This window comes from Coturnix japonica, chromosome 1 (assembly GCF_001577835.2).
Source record: "Coturnix japonica isolate 7356 chromosome 1, Coturnix japonica 2.1, whole genome shotgun sequence".
NCBI classification, from domain to species: Eukaryota; Metazoa; Chordata; class Aves; order Galliformes; family Phasianidae; genus Coturnix; species Coturnix japonica.
In genome coordinates, this window is record NC_029516.1 from 101842015 (window position 1) to 101865448 (window position 23434).

General features: G+C 36.9%; 2 protein-coding genes across 5 annotated transcripts in view; both read left to right on the forward strand.

The window, feature by feature from the left end:
- RPGR (retinitis pigmentosa GTPase regulator) overlaps positions 1-23434 on the forward strand; it is a 51091-nt gene that overhangs the window by 17550 nt on the left and 10107 nt on the right. For all 4 annotated transcript variants that reach the window (XM_015884573.2, XM_032449319.1, XM_015884557.2 and 1 more), the window contains 7 exons: positions 269-427; positions 9917-10072; positions 10613-10737; positions 11500-11682; positions 12041-12206; positions 13502-13602; positions 14015-14080. In XM_015884573.2, the coding sequence (XP_015740059.1) occupies positions 269-427; positions 9917-10072; positions 10613-10737; positions 11500-11682; positions 12041-12206; positions 13502-13602; positions 14015-14080 (956 nt within the window). The remainder of the gene's footprint in view (positions 1-268; positions 428-9916; positions 10073-10612; positions 10738-11499; positions 11683-12040; positions 12207-13501; positions 13603-14014; positions 14081-23434) is intronic.
- On the forward strand, positions 14088-19904 carry LOC116654430 (glutamic acid-rich protein-like). Its single transcript, XM_032449321.1, has 2 exons — positions 14088-16834; positions 17318-19904. Exons 1-2 carry the CDS (start codon positions 15181-15183, stop codon positions 17893-17895), a joined length of 2232 nt encoding a protein of 743 aa, XP_032305212.1. The 5' UTR covers positions 14088-15180; the 3' UTR covers positions 17896-19904.

The window sequence follows — 23434 nt, forward strand, 5'->3', positions numbered from 1 at the left end:
GCTGTGATCAACAGTTTTCCTTACGAGTGGTGTTCTTTGCAGACTAAAGATTCTTGTCTTGGAGAGAGGGTTGCGTTAAAATTTTGCTCTTCCATATCCCATCAAAGCATACTGCTTTGCACAACTATTTAATCATCCTACAAATATGTTTGGTTGGCCTGTAGTATTCATATACTTTTCTGTATTACTGACTTGTGTCTGCAGCTGTCTTGACAACACAAGCTTGCTTCTGAGTGCGTTATGGGAATCTTGTTCTGTATTTTTACAGGAGATGGTGAACTCTACACTTTTGGGGAACCTGACAATGGAAAGCTGGGATTATCGCCTGAGCAGCTAAAGAACAGTAGAGTCCCGCAGCCTGTACTGGGAATTAGGGAAAAAGTTAATAAGGTCGCTTGTGGTGGAGAACACACAGTGGTGCTTACAGGTATGGTATTTAAATGCTTTTTTTTTTTTTTTTTTTTTTTTTAACATCTCTCCAGGTTAGTTATCTCAGTTTACTTCAAAGAGCTTGCTTACATGCTACCAAAAAGTAGGACTCTGTAATGCTTCTGAGCAGAAGACCATTGTACATCAAATAGGTTGAAGTCCACACGATGGTTAACCTGAGTAAGTACAGGTCTGTGCTGTACTGTGCATATAGCTTGACCTTCTGCGCCGTGCTTATCGTTTTGCTTCAGGACTGATTTTACAAGCTAATTGTAAAAGAAGAGTGCAGCATACCATGCATGGTTGGAAGCCCATTTGGTTCCATACAGTTCAGGATTCCCGTAATGTGAAGAAATGTAAGATTATGATAACCTCTTCTTATTTATAGTATTAGCTCCAATAGATACCATTGATGAAATACTTTACAAACTCTAAGTGTCTTAATGTGATTGTAACAAGCTAATATCTCCTTGTGTAAACCAATGATCAATGTCTCTTACGTCTGAGGAACTTGAAAGCGGGATTTAGGAGCCTCAGGAGAAAGTTCTAGAGGGAAACTTCCATTCTGTAGTGAATTTGCATGACCCAGAATATGTGATAATTAGAAAGTCATTTTTCAACTAGCAGTCTGTTTGTAATGATAGAGATGCGTAATCTAATGGATGCCTAAATGGTTTCAATATCTCTTGTTATAATACAGAATTTATTTGTGACTTTGAGCAGAATCTCTAACATACGTATAAAACTAGAACAGATACAGCACACTGAACATTTATAAAAATATAAAAATTACCAAATAACCTTATATATATTAGTTTGCAAGGTTGTATTTATAGTACTTGGAAGATTAAATATAGCATGTATTACTGTATTGCAAATCCTTTTCAGCACATTTTGAAATATCTCAGTCGGCAGATGTGAATGGAAAGTTTCCTGTGTGATTAGAACTCTTTCCATTAGTTTACAGAGGGTATCAGGGTGCTGGTGGAAAATGGATTCTCTTGTGCCTTTGGGATGATGTCTGGTACAGTAAGTACCAGAAAAAATGTTAGTTAACTAATGTTTTGTGTATATAATAAATACTTTTTAAAGTTTTGTGTGAGTGAATGAGTGAACTAGGATACTATATGACAAAATGCAAGAAAAATTGTGGAGTATTTCTAGAAATTTTAATGAGAATCTCTAAAGAAGAAAAAAATAACTTTTACAATATAGTTATTTGTCATAATTTCATTTGTAGTAATGCTGACTGTCCCTAGATGTGTTCACTGTGTTTGTGCAAAGTAATGATATGGTTTTAAGTGGAATTCAGGTTGTTTGTGACCAGAACTAAAATTGCTACCATTTGGTCTCGAAATACTCAAGTGTTTAATTTATCTGGGGGTTTTCTTGTGAATAAGGATGATGGTTTTAGACAGCAAAAAAACCCAAAAAATAACAACAACAAAAAAGCCAACACCACCACCACCAACAAACTGTAGTAGGAGAGAAAAGCAAAGTTTCTTATAATTTTTATACAGAAGTGGTTGTAAAGCAGAAAAATAACTGTGAAGAATGGAGTAGTAAGTTATATCCTTACTAGTTACACTGAATATTTTCAAACAGTCTGGACCTAATGAAAATTCACACTGAACTTCTTCAAGAATTGAGACTCTTAGAAACATTTTGTTACCTCAAGAACTTCATGGGGATGGATGAGGGGTCTGAAGAGCCTGAAAATTACAGATCTCTATAGCTTCAATAGCTGTGTTGGAGTGTTGAGACAATTAAGCAGCTTGTTGATAAACAACTAGAAAATAACACAGTCGAGTAAGATAAGACCAATATAATTTTATTTTCTCACAAGACAGCAGCCATTAGATTTCATTATCTTTTGATTTTCATGATACTTTTGAACAGTCTTGACAGAGATTCTTTGTAGACAGGTACACAGCGCACTGCAAAGAAGATAGCCATATAGGGCTGTTATAGTAACATCCTAGATAGGTAAAAAGAAGTAATGTGTGTAAAAACACTGAGTTTGCATTCCATTTTGTGAAGCACTCTCATGAGTTCTACCAGTAGAGTGTGTACAGTCTGACCATCACATTTTCTGAAGGGCGTAAAATGAGTCAGAGAGTCCAGAGGACAACAAGAATATCAAAGGTTTTTGGTTTGTGATGAATTCCATGACTGTATAGCATATTTGAAAGTAATCTTCTACCCAAATGTAAAAGTTGTAAAAATAAGTAGGTTTTATTAGTCCTTAAATCTGAATTTTGGAAATGCTAAATAGTCATCTATTGTCAGCCTGACAGAGTGCCTTCAAGGTTAAGTGAGCAAAGTTTCTAAAATATAAAATGAAAATCTAACTGAGGGGAATTTTAAGTAATTTGATGTGATACTGTACTGCAAGCCACTGGAGAGAATAAAGGTGGAAGTGATGGGCTAGAAAAGGTTACGTGTAATGATGAGAGAAGCAGCAAGATTCTAGGTAAAACAAAGCTCCTTTGGGAGGAGGAAATAATAGTAGTCAATCAAAAAAATAATGCAAACATTTGTCTACATTTTAAAGCCTTTGTCTCCAGCATACAGTCTCACCCTGGCAGTATTCTGCCATAAAATAAATTTCTTTGCATGAAATCGGATTATGATTATTGTGAAAAATATTTCCATAAATTTAAGGCTAGCAAGTGTATAAATCCTAGCATTATTTTATGAATTACAAAGTGAAGTTCAGCAAAAAGGATTAGATTATCATTATTGATTTTTTAACCATAAATTTGAAACCAACCAAAAGATATTTTGTTTTAATGGTGTTTCATGTGATAAAAATTCATTAAAACAAATGACTTCTACAGAGGCTTTGTAGGAGGCTGTAGACTTGGATGACATCAGCACTACAGTTAAATCTTGCAGGAAGTAAAAGTGGAGCATAGAGGCAAACTTAATGCAAAACAAAACAAAAAAGAACAACGACAAATACAGTGAAGAAAGTAACATAGTAAGTCAGCGTGTTACCATGTAGAATTCACTTACATATGGAAATAGATGCTGTAGTTGAAGGTACATAAATATGGTGTTGGCTTAGCTGGCAGTAGATCAGTGTTGAGTGCCAGTAGATCCATTTGAGTCAAGAGAGGAAGAAAACAGTATCCTCTGACAAAATATGTATGCCTAAAGATTGATAGTTGTGTTAGGAATGAAAGGTCAGGTAGAGAATTTTTAGTGTAATTCTACTGTTATTATTATTCAGTAGCTTGTAAAATTATGTAGAAGATTATTCTGAGAATCCCTGAAAAACTCTTGAAAAACAGTGCAGTCATTAATAATAGCCAACATCGATACATGAGCAGAAGGTCCTGTTTAGCAAACTTAATTTCCTTTATGACAAAGGAGCTGATGGAGGCCTGATGGCGGCTGCAGCTCCTCACAGGGAGCGGAGGGGCAGCGCTGAGCTCTGCTCTGTGTGACAGCGACAGGGCCCGAGGGAACGGCATGGAGCTGTGCCAGGGGAGGGGCAGCTGGGGGTCAGGGAAAGGGGCTGCACCACAGGGCGGTGGGCATGGAACGGGATGCACTTGAATAAGTACTGAAGTATTTGTTCCATCCCAAGATGAAGCGGCGTGATTTAGAGTTCTGATCAAGGATCTCTTTGAAGTCCTCTTCAAAGAGGACTGGAAACATTTATATTTCTTTTAAGCTCAATTTATTAAATTAGTGAATTCCTAAAGTAGTACAATTTTGAAGAAATTCTGAATTTCATGTATCTTTTGAAAATAGTTGCTGTTTGGCAACCCAGTTTCTCTGGGTGTATTATTTTACTCTTAAATAACGAGAGTGATTGGCTCCCCATTTCGTTGTCTCATTTGACATAGGATTAAGATAGGACAAAATGTGGTATGTAGAAACTGTTGTACATCCTGGTTCATTTCTTGTCATCAGTTTTACTTAGGGTCTATCAAATTAGAAGAAAGCATAATCCAGTTATCTTACTGTGTATGAGGCAAGTTTCTTCCTGACTGTCGTACATAATTAGTCTGTTCCAAAGCATTTCATTTGATTTCTTTCTTATGACTGTCATTTCTACTTTATTGGTAATTTTGTATAATAAGAACCTTTGTTATATGCATTATTTGACCAAACTATTGTTGGAAATCACTCCAGCAGTGTGTCAAAGTAAACAGTGGAATGTAAGTGTGAAAATAATTCCATTTTTTAGTCTGAAATTACAAAATAGGAATTTTATTTTATTTTTTTGGAGAATAAAAAATAAAATATTGCTATCACTGATGTCCATATTAAGGGGGAAAAAAAGAAAAAAAAAATCAAACTTTTTAAAAAATATACAATATTTTAAAGATTTTTAATATGGTATTGGAAACCATAATCTCTACAACTCTTACTGTTAATTCTGCCTTTAATATTTGTATTTGGTATAGAGAGTAAAGGGAATAATGGTTAAAAATTCAGTCGATGCAAAAGGTCCCTGTCTTTATTGCAGGATAGACTTGCTCATTTCTTGACTGTCTGTCAGTCAGTTCAATATCGTATCCTCATCTCAGATGACTTCTTTTACTCAGAGACTAAAAAACTTGTTACTCAGGATTCTTGCAGATGATTCCTACTGAAAATGAAAGCTTTGGGTATCATAGCTTTCAAAAGAAACTTGAGAGGAGCAATCCTGAATTGTGTACTTTTTCATGAAAGCTTTTAAGACGTCAGAATAAAAGCGTCTTTTGAATCTAGAAGGGAAGGGATTTTGTGTCTTTTTTTTTTTTTTTTTTTTTTTTTTTTTCAGATCCTTTGTGAATAATCCTCTCTGTAAAAAGATATGTTACCTCCTTTTATGCTCTGAAGGGAGGGAAAGCAAGGGTGTCTCTTCAAAGAAAGATGTGGGATAGTCCTTCAAGAATACAGCGTTTGACGTTACAGTACAGCAGACCAGTGTGTTAACATGTAAAATGCTGGATTTTTCATATTCTGTCTCCAGGTCCTCTAAAAGAAAAGAAAGCCAAGAGAACCTTTTGAAAGAGATAGTACATCTGATAACATTCGAGTGAAATGAAGATATATGGAGACCTGTGGGCATATCTGTATTTCTATTATTCTCTTGAAGATTTGACACTTTGAATGTACCCTTGAATTTGTAACTAGGGGTGTGTGGATCTGAAAAAAAGACTCTTGGTGCTCCCTCAGTTCTCTCAGTAAATAGCCTGTGTTAAAAAGAAAACTACATTCTTGCTTGGGAATATTTCATGTATAGTGACAACTGTCACTGAGATTTAGGAGTTCTTATGTAATCTAGAGGATATGTGTAAAGGTAGACAAAGCCCTTTTAAACACAGTTAATTGGAAATATCCCTGCTCTTCCAAATATATATATATATAGGGAGAGAGAGAGAGGGAAAGTGAAGGAGAAGCAGTCCCAGTGCTCAAGAAGCCAATGGCTTTCACTTACTTTCCTCTGAGAGCTGTTAATATGACTGAGCCATCTTCATAGTTCACTGAAGAATTAGGTCTTCCCCTCATGCTGCTGCAGTCACCTGTCTTTCTTATCCCTTTGTAATCACTCTGGTACTGTCTTCACCATTCCACAGGAAACATCAGTTAAAATGCAGAACAAAACAAACCTGGCTCACTGAGCTGAGCTGGCTTTCTTTGCAGCCAAGTGAGCTGCAAGGATTAAGAGAGAGAATGGAGAAGTGACATCTGCCCTTTTGGTGGCAGTGTGTTCCACTTGTTTCATCTTACCGTATCACTATTAAGACTGAGGACAGGAGGGAGGCAACAATGCAACTGTATCCCTTTTTGGATTCATTTGGAAACTTATTTGCAAAATAAAGCTCAGAATGAATAAGGTCTGGCCTCATTTAAGAATGCAGTAGCATTTTTGTCTTTCTGTACCTTGATAACTGACTAATGAGTGTTAGGAGCAAAATGTAGGTAGCCATGGTAAAGAGAAGCAGAAGAAAAGTTCATTGATCTTATACAGGCAGCCTAAGTTGGTTTTGGATTGCTCTGCTCTCACTGTCAGTTGCATGTGGGGAAAGAAGATAGTTCCTGTACATTTAAAGTCTACACATAGATGTCTTTAGAGGACTAGACATTTTTTTATGAAAACATTGCCATCTAGGATTAAAGATAGTATGAAACAACTCTAACATCATTCAAAATAATAATGTTAATCAGATGGAGCTGGATAATTTGAAAATGACAAGATCTTCTGCTTTTCAGTGAACTGTGAAAACAAATTACATACTCTTAAGTAGGATTTACAGAAACAACTATCCCAAGAAAGCTGTTTACTAAAATGAAGATAAGACTTCTTCAGTTCACTTACAGTGAACTATCTTTAAGGAGTCATTTATTTATTCTCAATAAGAATGTCTAAATGTCATAGAAAAATTTGAATACGTTGTTTTACTTATAAAGAGTCCTTCAGATGTTGCCTTCTTGCACTGATATTTCCAGTAGAGGGAGCTTTACTATTACAGATAGCAGATAAATGGCTTTAGTAAGTATTTTTTATTTCCAATCTAAAATAGTGTGAGTCCATATTCTTTTTTATGAAGTAAATTCATGACATCTTTGATTGGAACAATTCTGAGAGAGGCAGAAATGTCAATCTGGTTTCTAGAAAGAAAACTTCTGTGTTTATTGTCATAGTATTAAGTCATGATTCCTTTGAAATTGACATTCAATATAAGTTAATACATTTGCTGTTATGGTGGTATTATCAAATCTGGCCCATCTTTCTCTTCCCCTGACAGTAGTGAAAGATTAGTCTGGGGGAATGGTAACATAGTTTGTTTTTAATATTTTTCCAGTTTGTGGCTGCTTCAAGAGAAACCAAGAAAGATTCACACAGAGAAAATTACTTTTGTGGCACTAAATTTACTTGGCTATTAATAGAATCATAGAATGATTTGGGTTCAGAGGGACCTTTAAGATCATCGAATTTCATCTCCCCTGCTATAGGCAGGGACACCTCCCACCTGACCAGGTTGCTCAAAGCCCCATCCAGCCTGGCCTTGAATGCTTCTGGGGTGGGAGCATCCACAGCCTCTCTGAGCAACCTGTTACATGTCTTAACTCCCTTGCAGTAAATAATTTCTTCCTGATTTCTAGTCTAAGTCTACCTTCTTCCACTTCTAAGCCATTTCCCCTCATCCTGTCGCTACATGCCTTTATAAAAAAGGGCATGTATAGCTTTCTTATAGGCCTCTTCACGTACTGGAAGGCTGCTATAAGGTCCCCCAGAGCATTCTCTTCTCCAGGCTGAAGAATCCCAGCTCTCTCAGCCTGTCCTTCTGGGGAGGTGCTCTAGCCCTTTGATCATCTTCATGTCCCTGCTCCTACAATCCCAGGTTCTTCTGTTGGTGGCCCCAGAACTGAACACAGTACTCCAAGTGGAGTCTCACAAGAGCAGAGTAGAGGGCAGAATCACCTCCCCTGACCTGCTGGTTGCACATTTCTTGATGTAACCCAGGACACAGTTGGCCTTCTGGGCAGCAGGTGTACATCACTGGCTCATGTTGAATCTTCCATCAATCAACAACCCCATATCCTTCTCCTCCTCCCACACTCTCTAGCCATTCTCCACCCAACCTATGCACATGCTTGGGATTACCCTGGCCCAGGTGCAGGACCTTGCACTTGGCCTTGTTGGTCTTCATGAGGTTGGCATGGGCCCACTTCTCAAGCCTGTCCAAGTCCCTATGGATGGTGTTCCTCCCTCTGTCAACTGCACCACTCAGCTTGGTGTAGTCTGCAAACTTGCTGAGGGTGTGCTCAGTTCCACTGTCCATGTCACCTACAAAGGTGTTAAATAACACCAGTCCCAGCACTGATCTCTGAGGAATGCCACTTGTCACCAGTCTCCACTTGGACATTGAGCCATTGACCGCAACTCTCTGTGTGTGACCATCCAGCCAATTCCTTATCTAGTGAGTGGTCCATGCATTTTTCTCCAATTAGGCAACAGGATGTCATGCAGAACAGAGTCTAATGCTTTGTACAAGTCCTTGGCTTTCCTTTTATTACGGATACATCTGTAGAATTTCTTCTAGTTCCCCCTTATGTCCCTGGCTGGATTTAATTCATTCTGGCTTTTGGTTTTCCTAACCTGATCTCTGGCTACTCAGATAACTTCTTTGTAGACCTCCCAGGTAACTTCCTTTTGCTTCTGCTCACCGTATTATTTTCTTTTGTACCAAAGTAAGTCCAGGAGCTCCTTGTTGGTCCACAGAGGCCTCCTGGCATTCTTGCCCGCCTTCCTCTTTCTCAGGGCTTCTGGACTTGGAGAAGATGGTCCTTGAAAACTGACTGGCTTTACTGGGCCCCTTTGCCCTCCAGGACTTTACCCCATGTCTCCCTGCCATGCAGTTGCCTGAAGAGTTCAAATTCTGCTCTCCTGAAGCCCAGAGTAGGAAGCTTCCAGCACACCCTCTTTGACCCCAAAAGGATTGTAAGGAACCCCACCATTTTGTGATCACTGCAGCCAAGGCTGCCCTTGAGCTTCACATTATTCATTAGCGTCTCCTTGTTGGTGAGGACAAGGTCCAGCATAGCAGAACCAGTGACCTCATTCCCTTGACAAAAAGAAGTACTTAAACTAAGATTCTTCTTCAAATTGTTGTTTCATATGTTAAGCTTTGAATGCTCATTCCTGTCTTGAAGATACTGAGATTTTTGATCTGATGGCTGCTCTACACCATGTTCATGGCAGTGATATACACTACTTCCAGGTCTCAGTTTTGCCTTTTTTTTGGTATTTCTAATCAGTACTTCTCTAGCTTGTCCTCTGTTGACAAATTGCAGGGGCAAAAGGAAAAAAAAGAGGGAGTAAAACTCCAAGAAAATTTATTTTTCCAAAAATAGTTAGTGTTTGGATTTTTCTTTTCAGTTGTGACCTCATAAAGATTTCTAAGCTTCACAGTCTTCCCTGTTGTGAGGGATTAATGACAAAGACATTCCACTGAATGGGAAAAAAAAATGTGAAAAGTTTGTTATCCTGTAACAAGATAATGCAATTATAGTTTTCTCTGTGTTTAGTGCAGGGTTGATTTGGTAGAGAAAGAGAACACTGAAACCTGTTCTCTTACTGTTCTGGGATCATCCACACCAATTAGTTGTAGTTTAAAGGGGACTATTGGATTTGGAGTCATACAGTATACACAGAGGTAACCAGAAATTAAGGTGAGGCTTGAAAATGCTTGTGTATGTAAACACTGTAGTCTTGAGTTAACTGTAGTACATAAAAGCCCAATAACTATATATATAGTGAACCATTCAGAATTCTTCTTTGTGTATATTTTTGCTTGTTTTTTTTTTTTTATTATTATTATTTTTTTAATTAATTGGTAAGTTCATTTTTATTAATATTTGTATTGACAAAATGGTGCTTTTTGATGCTAATGTCTTCAGCCTTCCATGTGGCTAATAAAAATGGGTTACTATGTAGATAGTGGTATATTTGTTGCTAACGTTGCCCTTATGTTTTCAGAAACAGGTGTGTATACTTTTGGACTTGGACAGTATGGACAGCTGGGACATGGCACTTTACTTTTTAAAACTTCTGAACCAAAGTCTGTGGAACACTTGGGGAGGCATAAAATACATAATGTTACATGTGGGGAGAGTCACACTGCTGTAGTAGCAGGTATGTAAGTGAACAAATTCTGCAATGCACTCTTAGTTTCTCTATGCTGTGGAAGTATTCATGAAGTTTACGTTTTAAAATGTATATTTTAAGTTTTTATTTGTAGAGGTTAACTAGAATAGTGACAAAGCCAAATTCAGTTTAAGGAATTGCTGCATGGTTCTGTGTATGATAAATCCTGGGGAACTATATCCTCATAAGCATGTCTTGTTAACAAGTAGTTTTATTTAGAAGCCTTTGTTTTGCCACACAGTTTCAATGTTACTCTTTCTTTCTTTCTTTTTTTTTTTTTTTTTTTTTTTTCCCTCCAAAACTGTCTAGACTAACTCTAATCTTAGACAGTCCTTTGTCTGAAAGCATACATATTTTTAGAGTATATTCATCTGTTGAGAATCTAAAAATAATTGTTCAGTTTTTGCTTTTGGGTGAGAAATATTCTTTACTTGCTTGGTCTGTTACTTTATAATGTTTTTGTGTTTTTGTCCTGTTTTTGTATTGAACCTCTGTTATTAATGATACCCTTTTTTTTCCCACATACAGAAAATGGCCTCATGTTTACTTTTGGAGATGGGCGACATGGAAAGTTAGGCCTTGGAGAAGAGAATTTTGCAAATCAGTTTGATCCTGCACTGTGTTCTAATTTCTTGAGCTTCACAGTCCTTTTGGTAAAACTTTTTACATGCTTCACAGACATCAAAATGTTTGTATTTTTATAGAATATTATTAAAGAGAGATGAAATTTCATTACAAAATGTTTTTTTCCTATACATTTTAATCAGTATTTAGCCTGGACAAATGAAGACTTGGAGGTAATCTTGTCAATGCATAATAAATACCTGAAAGGAAGGTGCAAAGAAAATGAGCCAAACTATTAGTTGGTGCCCAGTTGCATAACAAGGGTTAGCGGGCATAAGGAAGCTCCATCTTACCATCAGGAAACACTTCTGTGCTGTGTGGTTAACAGAGCACTGGCACAGGTTGCCCAGAGATATTGTGGAGTCTCTTTCTTGGAGACTTTCAAAAGTCATCTGGATGTAGTCCTGAGCAGCAATTTGCTGTGGATGTCACTGTAGTTATCTGTGGCTCACATTTGACTTACAGCAAAATAATTTGCTACAGTTGTTTGAAAATCAGTGGAAATAGCTTTGCTTTCTTCTGCTTCAGTAGTTTTGTAGCCTGATTATATGTTTTGCTGAATGCAAATAAAATTCATTTAACTAAGGAGAAATAAACATAGATCGTTAGTCATTAGTAATGGTAATTATGTATTTTTATTTAAAGTTGGTAGAAACTAGATTTGAAGTAACATCTCTTACTTTTGATTCTGTTTTCTTGTAGTCTACATGACTGGTGATGATGGTAAGAAAATGAGATCCTTGTGTTGATACTTGCAAATGAAATAATCTGAACTTTGTTTTGTGCTCTAGGTTGCTTGTGGTGGTTGTCACATGCTGGTTTTTGCTACTCCAAGACCAAAAGGATCTGAAGGGATACTCTTAGAAGATACATATGAGAGCCATTTGATTTCTACTGTCTCTAAAATGAGTGGAGATTCACTAGCAACAAACACATTACAATTAACATCAGCACGAATACGACGTCGAGAGAGGGTAAATTCAGAGCTGTTGAGAGTTCCCATACTTTTTCCAGGAAGCAAAATACTACAAATTTTCAAAGGGGAACATTTTGTGATCATCCTAACATAATCTTAAGATCCTGTTACATCTTCAAGTAGTAGTTTCTTCTGCTTTATTTGCAGATACACATTACATGGGATTTCCTTGAGCAGCATAGTGAGATGGGTCATCTCACCTTCTTGTCTGAAAACTAACTCCACCACTCCTATATTTTGTAAAAATGCAGTGATACTTTAGATTAAGTACCTCAATGGTATTTAGGAAACAAGTACTTTTATCTAAAATAAAAATTTTCTCAATATGTCTCAATGTGTTTTTTAATCTTCTAAAGGAACGGTCACCAGAACAGTTCATTCAGATGGCACGAACTCTGCCTCCACAGAGAGAATGCTCCTTAGAATCTTCACAGCCCATGCCTAGCAACACTACCTCAATATGTATTTCTACAATAAATGTTCCTAAACCCGAGCCTGTGAAGGAGAGACATCATGAAAAAGGTGACTTGTCCCCACATTTTGTTTTCATTTTCTGAGAACTATGTAGTTTGGATTGGTTTAAGCATAAATGAATGCTCAGTTTCAACACAAAAGAAGGGTCTGGTTCAGCCTTAACTCATGAGGATGTATCAGAATGAGAACATAGATGTTGAGAAGTGCATAAGAGAAATGGCCTAAACATGGTTCATGTTTGGAAAGCATGCTTAAAGATTTAGAGGTTTAATTGAAAGAAAGACAATGGCTAAATTGTACTTGTTTCCACAGTCCTGTAGAAATATGACAGCATAAATTACTATGAAATCAATAACCACTTTCTCTGTTTTCATTAAGGAAATGAATTACAGAGAAAAAGTGATTAGGAAACTAAATCTTAAAGATTCAGAAATGCCTAATGGAGACCTCCAGTAAGAAAAAGGGTCTAATAATTCCTATAGGAGCTTTCTTCTTCCTTTGGAAATGCTTGTTCACTCTCTTGTATCTAAGATAATCAGGATTCAGAATATCCTGTCTCATGCCAAAAGCTGGACAACGGTGATACTAGGCTGAACATGTGCACAGGTTCTCCAGTACAGTTCCATACCATGTGTGATTTCCTGGAAGGAGGAATGCCATAGACTGCAGTATGCGGTGTTTCTATGTAAAAGTTTGTTCCAATTCATTCGACAGTCAAATTCAATTTAAAAGTTATTAATTTGGAATTAAGATGTTTATTTGTTGAGCTGCTAGTATGACCATGTTGATTCCAGGTTAAGCAATGTGGTGAAGATTGAATTGCCTTTAGAGTGTTCTGAGATCTGAAACCTTGGGGTTTGTACCATATGGAAGCTAATGAACTTGATGCAAATGTGAAAATGTTGTAGGCACATTTTTATAGTGCTGCATTGAAATTACTAAATTTGGTGTATCCATCCATTACACAGGTAATATGCAATATATATAATATGACTGCAAATAATTTAGTCTAATTGTTCCACTAGTATTAAAGAGATTATTAAAAAAAAAAAAAAAGGCAAAAAAGTTTTGTCTCATGAAACATTTATGCTTCAAAAGCCTCAAAAATTATCAGATAACAAAATGCTGACAGTAGATTGTTTAGCTGCATTTAATTTTAATGCTGATAAAAATGAGGTGGAACTGTTTTTGCTGTGTTTTAGACTGGGAGAAGTGGGAATCTCCAAACTTCAGCCTGATATCAGTAAAATAGGGATAATATAATCTCTCTTTTACAAGAGTGGGGTATGCTGCTTGGTATGTACCATTTCCTTAGATGCTCATTGTTTACATTTACCTTAAAGAAAAGCATATAAAAGATGAACCTGGTGAAGGCTCTGCAGACGATTCAGGTGATGAAAATAATGCCAGAAACCTTGGAGATACAACTGACATCCTAAATATGGTAAGATATTCTACTAAGTAAACTACGACTTGTATGTTCTTGTACATGGGGAGAACAAAGCAGCTAAGTCATGTTTCAGATTCTAGTATAGAATGTTTACCTAGCCCTATTGGCATAATGTATGAATGAATAAATGAATGTGTTTCTTGACACTGGTGGAGATACAGAGAAACCTTTCAAAATGTTATCCTGCATCTTTTCCATTGAAATAATGTGAAGTTTTAAGTTACTATGTGGAAACAATAGCATATATAATTTATTTAACTAGCAATTTAATAGGTGTTATGTGGCTTGAAAAATATTTTTAGGTTCTCCAATGAAAAAGTATTTTCAGAATGTTGAAATGATGTCATTATGCAGCCTTTCATAGTTTGTTTTATTCATTCTTTAACAGAGATTTCATTCTTTGCAGACACATGCGATGACATTGAACTCCAGTGACCAGTCCTTAAAATTATCACCAATTCAAAAACAAAAGGTACTGTAAATAATTATTATTATTAATACCTACCTTATATTGATGCTTAAAATATCTGCAATTCTTGTATGACCTGTGAACTTTATTGTTTTGCTTTGAGTTTTAACAAACACTAGGCAAATTTTATAGGCCCCCTCTTTCTGATGTTTGAATTTTCCATGAGGTAAAAGTCTAAGAAGCTAACTGTGGTGAGGGAGGATTTGTGCAGACACATAGAACTTGCACTGTCAGCACTGTCTGAGGTGACAAGAGTGTAAAACACTGCCAGTCTAAGGGACAGGAAACTATCATAAGCATTTTATAAATTCTGGTACTAACTTAGATGTTTGCAGTTTTGTCGATAGCAAAATATTTTGACATTTGGGTTACAGTATAAGTAAAGATCTTATTTACAGAGAATCACTATAGAGTATATTTAAAGGGACTGTAATACTGGTCTTAGTTATAAAATTGGAATACTTTTGAATTACTATCCTGTTTCACTTCTAGAATGATACCAATCTTCCAGCATTTTGGTATATTTCATTACCATTTCATTCTATATTAAAAACAAGCAATCAAACAAAAAACATTTTGAAGGATTTTCTAAGTAGATGCAAATTTTAAAGCAGTAAGTCAACAGATTATCAAAATCTTCAGAAAAAGCATAAAAGTGAGTGCATCACAAGATTTCCCAAGTGAAGGAAGGTATAATAGAACTTCAGTTTTTTATTCTGTTCACACTGCCTCCTTCACACATTGCATGTGCTCTAACTGTGGTCATACCTACAGAGTTCTTGCATTCACTTTGAGTGCATACGTAGTGAAAAAAGAGCAGTAGATTTGCCATCAAAAGCATGTTGCATTCTTCTTATACATGTACTTCTAAATCCATTTCATTTATAATATTCCACCCTTTTTGCTATCTTTTAGTCACGTCACATAAACTTTCTTTTCTTGTTCAGTTGTTTCTGTAGTATTTTCTTTGTCTGTTGCTTGTTCTTAATGCTTTCCTTCTTTCTTTTTAATTTTCTGCTTCTCATGTGGAATAGAAGAACAATAAAAATCTGAAACTGAAAAGAGATGGTAAAGGTGGGCTGCAAACTGTTGGTTTTGATTTCATGCAGAAAGGATCGGAATTAGATTCTGGTTCCTTACAAAAGCAGTCTTTGCTTTCAGAGTCAACGGGACAAAGTGCAGATTTAGAAAACAGTAGTGCCTTTCTAGGGAAGCCTGTGGCCCAAAGAAATACAAGGAAAAGTAAATCTCAGCACACACAAAGTGTTAGTACTTCAAAAAGCAGCATTCAACACATTAGCAAGGACAAATGCAAATTAGGTAAAAGGGAAAAAGAATATTCAGAAAGTCCTGACATTATCGGAGGAAGAATAACTGGTGGTTTTCCCAGTGAGGAAATAAATTATTCTGATAAAGAGTTAAAAGTTGCCAGGTCTAAGCAATCCCTTAAAATTGATGTTCTTCCATCTGCATCCAATAATCAGCCCCAGAATGGTTCATTACTTGTAGAAGAATGCAATTTTGTTAAAAAGCAGGGAAGTCAAGAAGCAGTAGAAAGTGGAAACAGAATAGTGAGTGCTGTTGAAAAATCTAGTACATGTGAAAGAGGGAAACAAAGTACTGAAAAGCAGAGGGAGTTTAAAAAAAAGGACCCGTTATTTAAACAAATAGCTGAAACTACATCATCGTCTTCAAGTGAAGAAAATAGTAAAGATCTTGCAAAATATGTTCTTAAAAGTAGGGAAATTAAAGGGTACTGCTATGAAGGCAGAGAGATCCAGAAGTCAATAAAAGCAGAAAATGTAAAAGGTTTGGAATTACAAAAAGTAGGCAGTGAGATTGATTGGATGCAAGCTAGAAATGATGAGAAAGAGTATGTAGAAACCATTGATCTAAAAAGTCTGAATGAGGAAGAGACATACTCCGAAGCTAAATCTGATGAGGATAGACGGTTAGATACAAAACATGATGAGGAATCTAATGAAGAGCAGGAGAGTGAAGACAGTGAAAAAGACGAAAGTGAAAAAGAAAATGGATGTCAACTGACTGAAACAGTTGACAATGACGTTGAACTAGAGGGAGAAGATGAAGAGGTTGAGGATGAAAAAGATATAGACAGCATCATTTCAGCAGAAAGTGATGAAGGCGAAGAGGGAAAAGATAATGAAGACAGTGAAATAGATGAATCACCAATTGAAAGAGACGGTGAAAATGGGGATGCAGAAGATGTTGAAGTGAGTAATGAAAAACATGTCACAGCTCAAGGAGATGAAGGAGGCACATTGATAGAGGAAGCAGAAATACAGAGTGAGGGAGAAAAGGAGGATACTGATGAAGAGGAGGAGTATGTAAAAGAGAAACAAACTGAAAAGGAAGAGGAGGAACAAAATAGAAGTAAAGGAAGACATGAGAGTGAGGAAGAAGGTGAAAATACAGAGGAGGAGAAACAAAAAGGGGTTGAGGCAGAACAGGAAGGAGAAGATGGAAAGGAAAGTGAAGAAGAAGAAAGGGAGACTGACCGAGATGGTGAAGAGGAGGAATTAGAAGAAGCCTTCTCAGGGAGGGAAGAAGAAAAGATATCCAAAGGAGAATGGGAGGGGGAAGATGGAAATAAGAGGGCTAAGGAGATGAGGGAGGGTGAAGTAGAAGAGCAAAGAGAAGAAGAGGAAGCAGAGGAAGGAGCAGAGATGGAAACAGAAGGAGGGAAGGGTGAAGAAGATGAAAACAAGAAAGAGGGGGAGGGAGGAAATGAAGAAGAGGGAGAAGATGAAAACAAGAAAGAGGAAGAGGAAGGAAATGAAGAAGAGGCTGAAGAAAATGAAAACAAGGAAGAGGGGGAGGGAGGAAATGAAGAGGGAGAAGAAGATGAAAACAAGGAAGAGGAGGAGGAAGGAAATGAAGAAGAGGGTGAAGAAAATGAAAACAAGGAAGAGGGGGAGGGAGGAAAATGAAGAAGAGGGAGAAAGAAGATGAAACAAGGAAGAGGAGTAAGGGTAGGAAAGTAGAAGAGGGAGAAGACGATGAGAAAACAAGGAATGAGAAGAAGGAGGAAATTAAAAGAGGAGAAGAAGATGAAAACAAGGAAAGAGAGAGGAAGGAAATGAAGAAAGAGGGAGAAGAATGAAAACAAGGAAGAGGAGGAGGGAGGAAATGAAGAAGAGGGAGAAGAAGATGAAAACAAGGAAGAGGAGGAGGGAGGAAATGAAGAGGGAGAAGAAGATGAAAACAAGGAAGAAGAGAAGGAAGGAAATGAAGAAGAGGAAGAAGAAGAAGATGAAGAAGAGGGAGAAGAGATGGAAGAAGATGAGGGAAAAGGAGAGGAAGAAGAGGAAGTAGAACTAGAAGAAGAGAATGAAGAAGGAGCAGAAGAAGAGGAAGAAGTAATTGAGGAAGAAGGAAAGGGAGCTGAGGAAGAAGAGGGAGAGGATAAGCAAGAAGAGGAAAAGGAAGAGGGAGAAGAAGAAAAAAGAGAGGAGGAAGAAGAGGAAGAAGGAGGAGAAGAGGAGGAAGAAGAAGAGGAAGTAGAAGAAGAAGGAAATGAAGAGTATGAGGATGAGGGTCAGGAGGAAGAAGAGGAGGATGGAGAGGGAGAAGAAGGAGAGGAAGAAGAACAAAAAACAAAAGATGAAAGAAAAGTTGTTAATAATAAGCTTCCACAAAAGAAAAGCAAAGCCAGAAAACCAGGGAGGACAGAAAGTTCTGCTGTACTAAACAGCTCCAAACAAAAAATGAAGTCAAAACAGCATGTGGCAAATGGCTTGCATAATTCAGAACAATTTTGGAACAATGTGCTGCCTCATTATTTAACACTAAAATAGTATAGACTAGTGGAGATTCATCTTGAGCCTACTCAGGAATATCTGAAACAATGGCAAATTGATTTTTAAACGTAGCCAAAAATTTGTTATATTTTAAGTGCCTATTTTTTGAAAAATGAAAAAGATGTGGATTTGAGAAGCTTTTATGGGATAAATCATATATTTTGTTGATAAAATCATTTAAACAATCATCTTTATCATGTTTGACACAGATTTGAAAGAACTACTTATGAGGCAGGATGTGTTTGCCTGAAATTAGAACTTCATGCTGATAACATGAATTATACATTGTAACAGTGTAATCTTTGCATCTGAATCAGATTTCTTGAGGTAATACATGAATTTTAGTTGTAGCTTACTTGTTAATGTGCCTTATAGGAAAAGAATGGCAGTAAATCATTAAGGATACATATCTTAAAATTTTGTTATCACTCCATTTTCATTCCCCCTACTTATTTTCTATTCATATGTAGGTAGAATGTTTGTTCAAATACTCAGCATAAATTAAAGGACAAGTTGCCAAGTACAGATGGGTCAGTATATGAGAGGAAAATGGAAACATAAGCCTGGGCAGAAGGTGGCTAGGGCTTTTCTAAAGGCCTTAAAGTTTGACTTCATATTTTGGTGTCAGCACACAATTGCACGCATAAAAGCCTCAGAATTTGGTCAGGATTGCATTGTAGTGAGAATACATTATCCCTAGTGATAATTTTTGCTTGCTACTTTTTATGATTTGGCATAATTAGGAATTTGAAAATATATACCTGTAAAAACATTATTTACTTGTGCATACTGTGCAATACAGAAAAGACTCAATAGAGAAATCCAAGGTTCCCAAAGAGGGGGTTATATTTTGTTGCAGAGTGAGTGGTATATGGGTTTTCAGGGTCAGAACTTAAGCTTCTCCATACTGGAGGAGATCTGTGTTTTTGCTTCCTTCCTAAAAACCACATCAGGGATCTCCAGAAAGAAGGTGCTGTAACAAACCAGGAAAGTAGATGCAATAGTAGCAAAAGTGGCACAGAAGTCTAAATTATTTTTTAAAATGAGAAAGTATACTAATACTTACACACAAACAAATCTTGAAAGATGTGTTTGGTCTTTGTAATGCTGCATTATTGTTATTAGAGTCTGAACCAGTGAAAGAAGGGATATGAGCTCTTGTCCTTCAACATTACTAGTTAAGTACTATACTAATGGGTGGTCTGAGGAAATTTTGTAAACGTCTTTCAGTATTGACATTCACTGGAAGAATTGCTATTTAAACCTTACTAAAAATGGATACTGAAGAAGGAAACCAAAAACGAGTAAATACCACTCAATAAAAATATTAAGAGAATCAATGCTTATGTTGAGATTATGAAACACTTTTAATGTTGTAAGATATTAACATTAAACTGTCTTTGACACAATGTCTCCAGAATTTATTTTCTAAGAAGGCTGTGGTAGATTTAATGCTTTGTTAGTGCATTCTTGTTTGGTTCAATCCTTCCTACGTCAACCACCCTTTCCATATCCCATGTTTGAAGGTAAGATCAATTTCAGTTGCGTGCTTTATGTAATAACTATAATAAAAATAGTCCAGTGTCTTTATTTTGTCCCTGTGAAATTAATTTCAACCTTTATAACTTTTTGGAATACACTGTCTTGACGTGGGTATGGATGGGTAAGTCTTTGGAAAAAAGGTAAGTATAATGAAATTCTGATAGAGGGAAATATTTTAACAGTTAAATGCACTCCCCAAGAAGACAGCTCACTCTTGCAATGGAGTCTTTAGCTCTTCTGTAGATGTACTGCCTTATCGCTGAAGTACTGCGAAATTGTTTACTTCTAAAACTAAATGGAGTTAAACTGTGTTATTTTATCTTTCTTAGGAAAGATTAGGATGTTACTGTGACTAAACTTGGAGCAATAATGGAAAGTATTTTTGTAGTTCTAAAATCGTGTTTCTTGGAATAAGATGATCTACTTGTGATTCTGAAATTCAGCCTTGGAAGAAAGCTGTGCTGTAAGAATATTCTGTTGTTATGAACAGTATTTCCAAGAGAGAGAAAGAGAAAAAAAAACGTGGGTGGTTTGATTTCAGATCCACATAGGAATGAATAGTCCTTTATGGTTTGGGTGTAGCTTTTTATCTCACATTTTAGGCAAGTAGGTACCATTTGTCATTTCTCGCTTAACAAACACTGATAGTATAAGGCTTCCCAAGGTTTCCCAAGAGTCTTTAAAAAGCCAAGTGTGGACATCTCTTTATTCTGTCTGGAAAAATATTTGTTGAAATTAAAATTGATTTTGTATTGCTTTGTAGATCATTCCTGTGGTAAGGGAAAAGCAGAGCATTTCTGCAGTTCTTCTAAGGGTTTTCCACAGAACTGTTACATAAATTGTTCACTATGCCAATGTTTCTGGGCTTTGGGGGAATTTGGAACTTCATCAGCATTAACTGGAGTGGAATTTTGTTTAGTTTGACTCATACTGATTTATAAAGCTTGGTAGTTGTGGTTTTATGGAAATTCAGTATGTCCTTTTATTTTATTTATTATATTTATTTTATTATGGGATAGAAAAAGATTTATGTGCACTACTTAAGTAACATGGCAGAAGCACTCCCAAACTGTTTTTAAGTAGAGAAAAAAAAATATCCAGAAATAGAGAAAACAATGGACACCACTGCTCAGACCAAAGATTTGTCTTGCACCAATAACTTGCTTCTGTCAGTTGCAATCTGTGAACACCTGGCAAAAAAGAAAGCAACAAGAATTGAGCAAATGTGGCGATACTTTTCCTGTGTAATACTTCATTTCTATGTGATAATTCTCCTTCCTTGAAGGAGAATTTCTCCTATTGCTATGGCAATAGGAGAAGCCTATGGGGAAAATCAAGGGATATACTTAAAAGGAATTAAAGAGTTATCCATTAAAGAGCTGACAATACCAGCTGCCCATCTGGAGCGCCCCTATACCAATGCACACAGCTTGGGAAACAAACTGGAGGAGCTGGAAGCTACTGTGCTCCTGTAAAACCACAATATAGTTGCTGTCACCAAAACCTGGTGGGATGATTCTCACAATGAAAGTGAAGCTGTCTATGACTGCAAAAAGGGAGCCTTGTGTTCGCTGTGTACTACAGGCTTCTTGATCAAGTAGAGGCCTTCTACCTCCAGCTGCAGGAGGCATTGTGATTGCAAGCACTCATCCTGCTGGGGAACTTCAATCACCCAGACAGCTGCCGGAAAAATAGCATGGCAAACTGTAGACAATCCAAGAGGATCCTGTAATGACTGAGGATAAATTCTTTTTGCCTAGATCTTCTCTGATAACTGCTTGTCACACAGCCCTCAAATGTTTGGTTTGGTAGGAGGGGATTGGGGAAGCAATTAGATTACCTTAAATGTTGTGTGAAGAAGTAATTCCTCCTTTTGTCTTAAATCTGTCTTAGTACTTTCATTTTTTGTTGCTGTATTCTCTTTATTAAAGAAGAGTGTTTATTGCCCCTTCATTATTTATTCCCTCTTGGTTGCCACAGGGAAAAGCTCTTCAACTCTGATTTAAATCAAATCAGAATCAAAGTTGTTTATTAACATTAATAACTGTTAACCAGCAACCATTGAATTCCACATTGACGATCAAAGATCAATAGCAGTAATACAGCAGGTAACAACAGTACTGACATCCATAAAATGTTAATAAGCACCTTTACATTTCTGAGCACCCTTCTGAAGAAATCTCAGGAATTTTAATTTTCCCCCACAGTCCCAAGCATGTTCACAAGATTACATTTGCACATACAACTTCTAACAGCAGGCACTAGTTTTGTGCCTGGAGAATGCACCATTTACACTTACAAGGTGTGGGTCTCCTTTCTTGTTGCAGCCCATATTGTTGGTCCGATTGTGCTGTTCTCTCAGTCCTGGTGCTAGGGGGGAGCTGGTGGCAGTGTCAAACTCTGGTTGACATTCATGCCTTTATACTTATTATCAAGCTGACTTAGATTTTCTTTGGATTTTCAAGAGTCTCTTGTTACCATTTAATCCTCCCAGTGCTTCTTTTAGGAATATTTTAACATTGTTAATTTCTTCTTTGTCTTTCTTGATCTGGGGCCAAATGACTTCTCATGTATTTCAGTATGCAATTTGCACAGTGTCTGTACAGGCATGATCCTGTTTTAGAAGCTCATGTTATCCAGGTCACATTACCAAGCGGAAAAGATGCCATGTAGATTCCCCCATAGAGATTTTGTAGGCTTGTTTCCCTTAATCATCACTGTTGTAGCTGAAGATTGTAAATGAAGATTTATCACACAAAGTTTTTCTTTAATCCTTGAGACCCGTCTCACTGCTGTTTTAGATGGGCAGACCACAAGTTGGTTAGTAATCCAAAGGCGAGTTCAACGTGGACTTATGCAGCAGCATAGTGACCTCATTTCTTATTCCCTGTTTTTCTGTTCTCTTGAACTTGACCACTGCAGAGCATTCTAATGGTGTTTCTTAGAGCTCTGAGTTGTAACATTATGGTGTTGTTTTACAAGGTCTGCCATTGTGTATATGAAGTAACGTTGTGCAGATTTTTGCATTTATCAACACTAAATTTTGTCACTCAGCTACTTAATGTCATGAACTCCCCTCTGTAACCCATCAGCTACTGTCTTTATTACCCAGAAGAACATCAAGCCAAGATAACAGTTAGCTTACTTTCTCCATAAAGGGCTATGCTGTTGGTCTTCTCAGAGTAGCGAATTCAATTTGCAGTGCGGGCAGACCTAGTCATTTGACAGAAGCATGGTTAAGATGCTCTTTCTAGTAATAAGGGGGAAAAAAAAAAAGAAAAAAAAAAAAAAAAAGAAGAAGAAGAAAAAGCAAAGATTAAGGCAAAGCATTTTGTTTAACACAGTCTGACTATGAACTCACATGACTTTCTGTGTATGTCTTTAATTTTAAAATGAGTGTTATGGGAAGGCAAGTCAAGTTCAAAAATAATAGGATCTTCAGACAAAAGAATGTTGTCAGATCTGTAGACTGTAATACCCTTTATGGTAGCTGACATGAGGGCAAATTCTCAGCTCATTTCTGAATCAGTATTTTGCTTGCACAATTGGCAGTCCTGTACTTCTGTCACCTGTTAATGTCTGCTTGTGTTCTTAATCTGAAGGCACTCATTGAGTTGCGGTGTTTTAATAACACTTGTACGTGTTTTATGCAGAAAAGTTTGCTTTTGCATTGTGAAAACATTTTGATGAGATATCTTTGACTTCAAAAAATTGCACTACTTTTTCTATTGCAAAAAAAACCCAAAACAAAACAAAGAAACAACCACAACAAAGCAAGTACACAAGTTTGCAAATGACACCAAGTTGGGAGGTGGTGTTGATCTGCCTGAGGGTAGAGAGGCCCTTCAGATGGATCTGGATAGGCTGTGTCACTGGGCTGAGGTGAATGGGATGAGTTTCACCAAGACCATGTGAAACACCTGCACCTGACACCTGCACTTTGGCCACAGTAACCCCATGCAGTGCTATATTTCCCTCAGAGAGTGGTCAGGCA